The sequence below is a fragment of the Chiloscyllium plagiosum genome, chromosome 32 (genome assembly GCF_004010195.1).
Source record: "Chiloscyllium plagiosum isolate BGI_BamShark_2017 chromosome 32, ASM401019v2, whole genome shotgun sequence".
Taxonomy (NCBI): domain Eukaryota; kingdom Metazoa; phylum Chordata; class Chondrichthyes; order Orectolobiformes; family Hemiscylliidae; genus Chiloscyllium; species Chiloscyllium plagiosum.
In genome coordinates, this window is record NC_057741.1 from 38,751,464 (window position 1) to 38,760,752 (window position 9,289).

The 9,289-nt window shown below is 45.0% G+C and overlaps 1 protein-coding gene across 4 annotated transcripts in view; it reads right to left on the bottom strand.

Annotated features, from left to right (window-relative positions):
- Window positions 1-1,148: 1,148 nt before the first annotated feature.
- LOC122539523 (electrogenic sodium bicarbonate cotransporter 1-like) overlaps window positions 1,149-9,289 on the bottom strand; it is a 178,796-nt gene continuing 170,655 nt past the window's right edge. For 2 of the 4 annotated variants that reach the window (XM_043674472.1, XM_043674473.1), the window contains exons 24-25: window positions 5,676-5,755; window positions 1,396-1,482 (exon numbers count right to left, since the gene is read on the bottom strand). In XM_043674472.1, coding sequence (XP_043530407.1) covers window positions 5,712-5,755 — 44 coding nt within the window. In that variant the 3' untranslated portion in view covers window positions 1,396-1,482; window positions 5,676-5,711. Of the gene's footprint in view, window positions 1,483-5,675; window positions 5,756-9,289 lie in introns of all 4 variants that reach the window. The other 2 variants (XM_043674469.1, XM_043674471.1) reach the window with 2 other exon arrangements.

The following is a 9,289-nucleotide window of genomic DNA, read 5'->3' on the forward strand; positions in this document are numbered from 1 at the left end:
CCGGAGATCAAGGCTAGGGAACCGTTCAGGAGCAGTCCTCATAGAACAAAAAGCAGGCTGGGTGGGTAAAAGCAAAGGGAATACTTAAAAATTGGTCCAGGATTAGAACAAGTTAAATTAAAAAAATCACCAAATTCAATCTACTGAGTGGCAAGGGACTAAACACTGTACAAAAAAGAAAAGATTTTCTAAAAAAAAATCATTATTTAAATTACAGCTTGCTGACAAATATATCAATCACTTATAATAATATAATTTTAACCTTTTAAAAACACCAGAAAGGGCAGCTGAGATAAATCGAAGTGCTTTAGTATCCTACAGACTCCTAAATTCTTGCCCTTCAAACTGAGATTAGTAATCACATGGTATACAATAATATTAATTTATACAGAGTTTCTGGCCTTCTAATAATAAGAGGTAGAACTATGTCTGACTACAGACAGCTGCTGTAAGAACAATGTATCCCATTAACAGTAATTATAATAAAGGTGGCAAGCAATAAGAGAACATCAATATGAGCATTCAGGCCTGAAGAGATTGTAATGTGTCTGTAATCACTCGTATCCCATTTATTTGGGTTAAAGTGTCATTAGAAATAGCATCTTTGCATAGTCAGCAGCGCCCAGCAAGTCACCCAGAAGAGCACCAGTCCTTCACATTGGCTGGAAAGGAGAAGACCACTGTCCATCAGCTTATGTCACAGGGGAAGGTGGGAGAGATGGGAGGGAAGCAGAGATGGATGCGCAAGGGAGGGGAGGCCAATGTGCAGGAAGGGGTGGGGTGTGTGCAGTGTTTCACTGTTGTGGTGTACCATGGAAATGCACACCCCCCACCAATAATCTATGCCCCCTCACCCTCCCAACCAACCTATCCTCACCTCACCCCACCTCCCTCCAACACCCTCCCAACCAACCTATTGTTACCTCACCCCACCTCCCTCCCACACCCTCCCAATCAACCCACCTGTACCTCACCCCACCTCCCTCCAACACCCTCCCAATCAACCCACCCTCACCTCACCCCACCTTCCTCCAACACTCACCCAACCAACCCACCCATACCTCACCCCACCTCCCTCCAACACTCACCCAACCAACCTACCCTCGCCTCACCCCACCTCCCTCCAACACCCTCCCAACCAACCCATCCTCACCTCACCTCACAATTCCCCCTACCCCTCAAAAACCCATTTGTTCTTCAGTCCAGGGAGAAGAGCTTTGAACTGGGTGAGGGTGATGTGAGAAAGGGATGGAGGGACACAGTGCGCCCAAAGCCCTTTGCTGGGGTGTAACCCAGTCATAATTCCATGGTATGGCTGCCAGGATGGGAGAGAGTCACCTCGAAGTATTGGCATGTCGATAGTGGGTGGAGAGTTAGAGTGCTGTTTCAGCGCCCCTCCCTCTCCACATCGAGTCTGTGTCAGAGTCCGGATCAAGCTCTATTCTTATTTGAGGCACATTTCTTATTGGAGTGGTTGGAGGGCTGAAAAGAAAAGCAAAAACACAGGCATCAATAACTGTATAAACCAGCGGAGATTCTCTGCACCTGAAATCATGATCTCTACCTTCAAGAAGGACAAGGGCAACAGATACATGGGTATACCACCCCCTTGCAAGTTCTTCTCCAAACCCCTCACCATGCTGACTATCCATGAACCTGCTGTCCCGTCCCTCTGGATGGTCAAAATCATGGGTTTGTACAGTAATCACATCAACCCTGACATTTGAAGGCAGTCACAGTTCACTGTATACTGCACAAAAGGTAAATTAATTACTAATATATCGAACCCTCAGCTACCTCCTGATAGGAGTTTTGACATAATGCACCTATTTCTTGGCAGCAGACTTTAACGTCACTGGAAGAGAAAGTTACAGGTTTGTTGCCTTCCCCCAACACACATTCCCTTCCCAAGTGATAACATGATGTTTCAGGGCAGGAAGACACTCATTCCCAACTCCAGCTATCTGTGCTGTAACCCCATGTTTTGATTCTTGCTTAAACCAGAGTTCTTATTTTAAGGCTTCTTCAGTCTTCCCCAGCTGTCCCAGAAAGTGAGGTCAAACCAGATTTAAGCTAAGAAATTCAACTCCCTAACTGGCAGCCTGAATATTATTAACTACTGCTGGCTTCTGTGAAGCTGTAGCAGAGGTAGTAATTTCATGCATAATTTCACCAAACTTTTCATCCAGTAATATCTAAGAAAGACACCAGCAAAAGAATTTAAAAACAGAAAAGTTGAGCCGATACAGAATCTTGGCTGAACCAGACTTGTAGCAATGTGAACAATTCTGCTCTCTGTCTCAACAGGGTGGTCATTATGGGGGACTTTAACTTCCCCAACATTGACTGGAAATGCTATAACTCGAGTACGTCGGATGGATCAGTTTTTGTCCAATGTGTACAGGAGGGTTTCCTGACACAGTATGTCGAAGGGCCGACAAGAGGGGAGGCCACACTGGATCTGGTGCTCGGTAAGGAACCAGGCCAGGTGTTTGATTTAGTGGACGGTGAGCACTTTGGAGAGAGTGACCATAATTCAGTTACATTTAGTTTAGCGATGGAAAGGGATAGGTACACGCCACAGGGCAAGAGTTAGAGATGGGGGGGAAGGGCAATTATAATGCGATTGGGCAAAACTTTAGAATGCATTGAATGGGGTAGCAAAATGCAGGGGATGCAGACAATCGAAATGTGGAGCTGGTTTAAGGAACAGATATTGTGTGTCCTTGATAGGTATGTCCCTGTCAGGCAGGGAGGAAGTGATAAGGTAAGGGAACCGTGGTTTACAACAGAAATTGCATCTCTTGTTAGGAAGAAGAAGGAGGCTTATGTGTTGATGAGGCGATGGAGAGTTACAGATCAGTGAGGAAGGATTTAAAGAGAGAGTTAAGAAGAGCAAAGAGAGGACACGAGCAGTCTTTAGCAGTCTTTAGAGGTGCTAAACAAATGCTTCTCATCAGTTTTCCCTCAGGAAAAGGAGAATATTGTAGAGGTGAAGAATGAGATATGGGCTATTAGAGGAGAAAAGATCGAGGTTAATAAGGAAGAGGTGTTATCAATTCTAGAAGGAATGAAAGTAGACAAGTCTCCTGGGCCGGATGGGATTTATCCGAGGATTCAAAGGGAAGCTCGGGAGGAGGTGTTGGAGCCTTTGGTTTTGATCTTTGAGTCGTCATTGTCTACAGGTTTAGTACCAGAGGCCTGGAGGATTGCAAATGTTGTGCCCTTGTACAAGAAGGGCAGTAAAGATGACCCAGGTAATTACAGACCCGTGAGCCTTACGTCTGTTGTAGGAAAAGTTTTGGAAAGGATTATAAGAGTTAGGATTTATAATCAACGAGCAAGCAACAGTTTGATTGCAGATAGTCAACAGAGTTTTGTTAAGGGCAGGACACTTCTCACAAACCTCATTGAGTTTTTTGAGAAGGTGACCAAGCATGTAGATGAGAGTACAGCAGTTGACGTGGTGTACATGGGTGTCATGCTGCAACTATACAAAATGCTAGTGCGGCCACACTTGGAATATTGTGTACAGTTCTGGTCACCCCACTACAGGAAGGATGTGGAAGCATTGGAAAAGGTGCAGAGGAGATTTACCAGGATGTTGCCTGGTATGGAGGGAAGGTCTTATGAGGCTGAGAGACTTGGGTCTATTCTCATTGGAAAGAAGAAGGCTAAGAGGGGATTTGATAGAGACACACAAGACAATCAGAGGATTAGATAGGGTAGACAGTGAAATGATGATGTTAGCTTGTATGAGGGGGCATACCTACAAATTGAGGGGTGATAGATTTAAGACAAATGTCAGAGACAAGTTCTTTACGCAGAGAGTGGGAAGGGTGTGGAATGCCCTATCTGCCAATGTAGTTAACTCAGTCACATGAGGGAGATTTAAACAATCCTTGGACAACCACATGGATGATGATGAGATAGTGTAGGGTAATGGGCTTAGATTAGTTCACAGGTTGGCGCAACATTGAGGGCCAAAGGGCCTGTTCTGCGTTGTACTGTTCTATGTTCTAATGCATTATACAAACACTACCTGTACTGGCACTGAGAAAGGTGCAAAGGAGAGCACTCAATCTGAGAGATTATAACCCTCAAGAGATAGGGCTCTTTTCCATGGAAATTAGAAATTGTAACCAGAGGGAGTTATTTAAAGTTGTATAGGAATGTAAAGGTTGGATGTAGAGAAGAAATAAAAATAGTAAAATACTGAGAAACTCAGTTGGCCTGGCAGCGTCTGTGGAGAGAGAGAAAGAGTTAATGTTTCGAGTCTATTATGATTTCCTCAGAAGAATACACTCACAAACAGTTTCAAGAACAGCTTCTTCCCTGGACTCTCTAAATTCAAATAATGCTGATCTTGTTTTTGACACGTCCTGTGCAGCAATAACCCTGTGTGCCTCGCTCTGTCTAAACACCCTGTGATCTGTGTGTCCTTGTTTGCTCTGATCTGCCTGTCCTGCTCGCAAAACAGAACTTTTCACTGTATTTAGGTACATGCGACTTCAATAAATCGAATCAAGATCAAAAACTTTAGACTTTCTTCTGCAGAAGAGTTATGTTGGAGTTGAAACATTAACTCTATTGCTCTCCCCACAGATGCTGGCAGACCTGCTGAGATTCTCCAGCAATGCTTGCTCTTAGGTCAGATCTCCAGCATCCACAGTATTTTGCATTTATACAGACGTTGAGATGATGTTTCCAGTTTGAGCCCAGAATGAAAGGCCTTAAAATATGACATCATTAATTAATTCAAAATGGAATCCAGAAGACATTTCTTTACCCATAGAGTTGGGAGAATAATATCATTAGAACTAGGAACAGTTCCATTCAGCCCCTCAAACTGGGGCTCATAGTGGATCTGGTTGTAGTTTTAATATCACTCCCTGCCGACCCCTCTACTCCCTCATTGATCCAAACTCTGTTCGACTCAAACTCAAATATATTCAATGTTCCAGCTTCCATTACTGATGAGAATTCCACAGATTGACAGCTGTTTGAGGGAAGAGATTCTTCCTCTTCTGCATCTTAAATGGGAGATCCCTTATTCTAAGGATGCATCTTCCTTAGTTCTGGACTCCCCGGTAATGTGGAAAACTTTCCCAGCAGTAAATCCTCATGAGCTGTGTCCCGTTTGTGGATTTGCCTCACATACACACACCCACAAAATATAAGAGGGAGAAATTCTATGCCACTTTGATCTGGTTGTGGACCTCCCAACCAGTTCCTAACTTTGCCAGAAACATCGGTGAGTGATGTTCAAACACACGTGGGAGAGTCAGTGTCCACTGTAGGTAAAAACAATGACTGCAGATGCTGGAAACCTGATTCTGGATCAGTGGTGCTGGAAGAGCACAGCAATTCAGGCAGCATCTGAGGAGCTTCGAAATCGACGTTTCGGGCAAAAGCCCTTCATTCCTGATGAAGGGCTTTTGCCCGAAACGTTGATTTTGAAGCTCCTCGGATGCTGCCTGAATTGCTGTGCTCTTCCAGCACCACTGATCCAGAATCAGTGTCCACTGTGTCAGGAGACTAACCACCGTGACACAGGATCAGCAGTGGGATGGATCACTGTCTTACCTAGACAGCAGGATGGATCACTGTCTTACCTAGACAGCAGGGTGGATCACCGGTCTTACCTAGACAGCAGGGTGGATCACTGGTCTTACCTAGACAGAGTGATTGGCTGAAGAAAAGGAATTGGATCAGCATGAAGTATGTCGTTCAAGGAACATCGGGGGCTTTTCTCCTGAGTGAAGAAAAGAGACTCCATTAGGCACTGGCTGACTTTACACAGCAATTGTTCAACCAGGATACAACCCCTCCCCCCCCCCAAAAAAAAAGGCTAGTGTTCCTCCTGTCACTGCCCCTGTGCTTCTCCAATGGATTCTGAGTCTGGGCTCCACACGTTTGAGAGGATGGGTGCTAATTTTAACCCCTGAGGATTGGTAGAAGGGGCAAGAGTTGGACAAGTTAGCATTGGAGAGAAACCCCTTCAAACTGACTCAAAAAGAACAGATCAACACCAGCCCCGCTTGACTCCTCTGCAATTAAATAACGGAGGAGAGGGTCCAACAGCCACTTTCTCAACTTACTACTCGATATGGGAAAACTGTGTGTGTGCATGCATACGTGTGTGTACATGAGTGCCTATGTGTATGTGTGCATGTATGTGTATGTGTGCACATGTATGTGTATATGTGACAGCTTGTGTGTGTGTGTGTGTGTGTGTGTATGTGATGGCTTGTGTGTATGTGAGGGTGTGTGTGTGTGTGTATGTATGTGTGTGTGTCTGAACTCCCCTCTCCGCACACCTCCCAGCCCAGGACGATAAAAATCACTCCGTCTCACTGGCATGCTCCCCTCTGGGCTCCAGCCTCTGACAGGAACGTGTGGGGACACACCCTCTCTGACCTGGAAGCTCACAGGGACACAATTGGCAGGCGGGTTCATGGGGTTTTTGTTTTGTGGGATGGCATTGCCAACCCCACCCCAACAAACAGACACATATGCACACTCACACACACACACACCCACTACACACTCACACCCACCCACTCACTACACACTTACATCCATGCACTCACACACACCCTTTACACACACACACACACACCCACAAACCTACACACCCACCCACTCACACACATATCCAATACACACTCACAAACCATGCCCCCCCACACAAACACAGATGCACTCACACACAGACACAGAGCTACACAGAGACACTCTGTCACATACACACACTGACATGCACAGACAGACACGCCCCCACATGCAGATTCATAAACCAAGGAAAGGAACTATCTCAGTTGATGGAGACCGTGTGGAGGTGATTTATTAGAAAGATACCAGGAATGGAGGGATATCAGTTATGTGGAGAGACGGGAACTTTTGTGGTTATTCTGGTTTAATCACAGAATGTTAATCACAGAATTCATATCAAAAATGAAGGGTTTAGATAAAACCAATTACAGAGAAAGTGTTTCCACTGGAAGGAGTAACCAGAGGATGCAGCTTAAAGAACATTGGCAAAACATCAAGAGGGAAGTTGAGGAGAATTTTCTTTCAGCAGTGAGTTGTTGTGATCTCGAGCATGCTCCCTGAAAGGTCATTGGGAAGCAGGTTGAATTGGAATATTCCCAAGGTAATTGGATAACTATCTGACGAGGATAAAATGATTAGAGCCCTGGTGAAAGGGAAGTGGGGCAAATCAGAAAACTCTGTTAAAGAGCTAGCACAGGCATTTTGGAACGATGGCCTCTTTCTGCATCGATGAACAATAGGTGTCCCTCCTGTGATAGTTTTCCCCCTACTGTTGTGACCTCGCCAGTGTGGATGTGTTGAGAATCAGAACTTCCTCCTCACTTTCTCACAACTGTGGTGTGTGTGACATTAATGTCCGAGTTGGCCTGGCTTTTCAAACTCTTTCTGTTACTTAAAGCATGATGCCTTCGTTCCTTAAGTCTGCTAACTTACTGCACACCATCGCAGGCTGCTGTCTGCCCACAGCTGGCCTCAGTATCCACCGGTGGACAGTTGGTTGTTCTCTCAGCAGGACCAGGGAGGGGGGGTTCCTCCACATTTTCAAATGACAGGACATATACTCCAATTCGGGTTGAGGTGGACAGATGGGATAGGGATAGACCGGGATGAATGTGACACTTGATTCTCAGCGTCTGTACAGAGCTGCAGTAATCACACAAACCAGAGCAGCAAGCTCAGATTGAACAGAGCTTCAACTCTTTGAAATGGAGTTAGTGACAGGACGGCAACAAACCTGATAAGTCTGTAAGTTAGCTCAATGAGCTGGAAGGTTTATTTTCAGACATTTTGTCACCATGACTGGGTAACATCATCAGTGAGAGTCTCCAGTGAAGCGCTGGTGGTATGTCCCGTCTCCCTATTTATAGGTCTTGGTTTCTTAAGGTGGGTAATGTCATTTCAGGTTCTTTTTTTGCAAGGAAAGGTAGATGGAGTCTAAGTTGATGTGTTTATTGATAGAGTTCTGGTTGGGGTACATGAACACCAACTGGCCACCAAAAGACAGACCCACTCTCACTAGTTTCTATACATACAGACAAAGAAGGACACCACTTTGACTGGGACAACACACACACATCCTAGGACAGGCGAAACAAAGACACGCATGAGAATTCTTAGGCATGGCAAACTAACCAGAACTCCATCAATAAACACATAGATTTAGACCCTATCTACTTTCCCTTGAAAAATAGAACTGGAAATGACATCACCACCGTAAGAAACCAAGAGCTATAAATGGAGAGGCGGAACACACCACCAGCCCTTCACCAGAGACTCTCACTGATGATGTTGGTGACAAAACGTCTGAAATCAAATCTTGCAGCTCAGCGAGCTAACTTACAGACTTATTCTCAACCTGAGCTACCAATCTTCTCAAAGTTCACAAACCTGATGTTTATTATAAAAGCAAAGACCACACACACAAATGAACGAAAATCGCCAGCCCATCAACAATCAAACAAATCATTCTCTGATAACGCAGGCGCATTCTGAAGGTGCGGAGTAGACAGGTTTAAATGCACAGACTCCAAATCCGTTGACCATGCTTATAATTTGTCATCGAGCTCCCAGGGGCTGCAAGCTTTCATTGATTTGAAATCAGTAGATTGCCCACCTGTTGGTACCTTCTACCTGTTGCAAATGTCATGGAGTCCTCCACACACCGTAGGCCTTTTAACTCTGGGAAAACCACCGACTGAACATTCCTAATACAGTGACCATGCAGTTTGGCAGTGGGCAGAATGTATTGGGTCTAAATGTTTTTCCAACCGCCAGCCCACAATGACCCAATCAGATTGATGGAGCTATTAAAACTGAAGTCATAACAAAGTTCCAACTGGGGTGAGATTATAAGTCAATGGTGAACAGATGCTGGAGATACTCTGGAATGTAGGTGAGCATTGCCTGAGATTACAATAAAGAACTGAGTCGATCATCAGTGAATAAAGTGATTTTCATATCATATTAAAAATTCTACCTACCACAAGGGATGGGAGACTTCATCCTTTGGCTAATGGCACCTCTGTCTTTGCTGTGGTGTCATATAGGAAGATATGGTAGATATAGGAAGAGTCAAATGTGTTGTGCTGGAAAAGCACAGCAGGTCAGGCAGCATCCGAGGAGCAGGATAATCAATGATTCAGGCATAAGCCCTTTATCAGGAATGTGGTGGGGCGGGGGAGTAGGTGGGGGAGGAGGCTGAGAGATAATTAGGAGGGTGGAGTTGGGTGTGGGG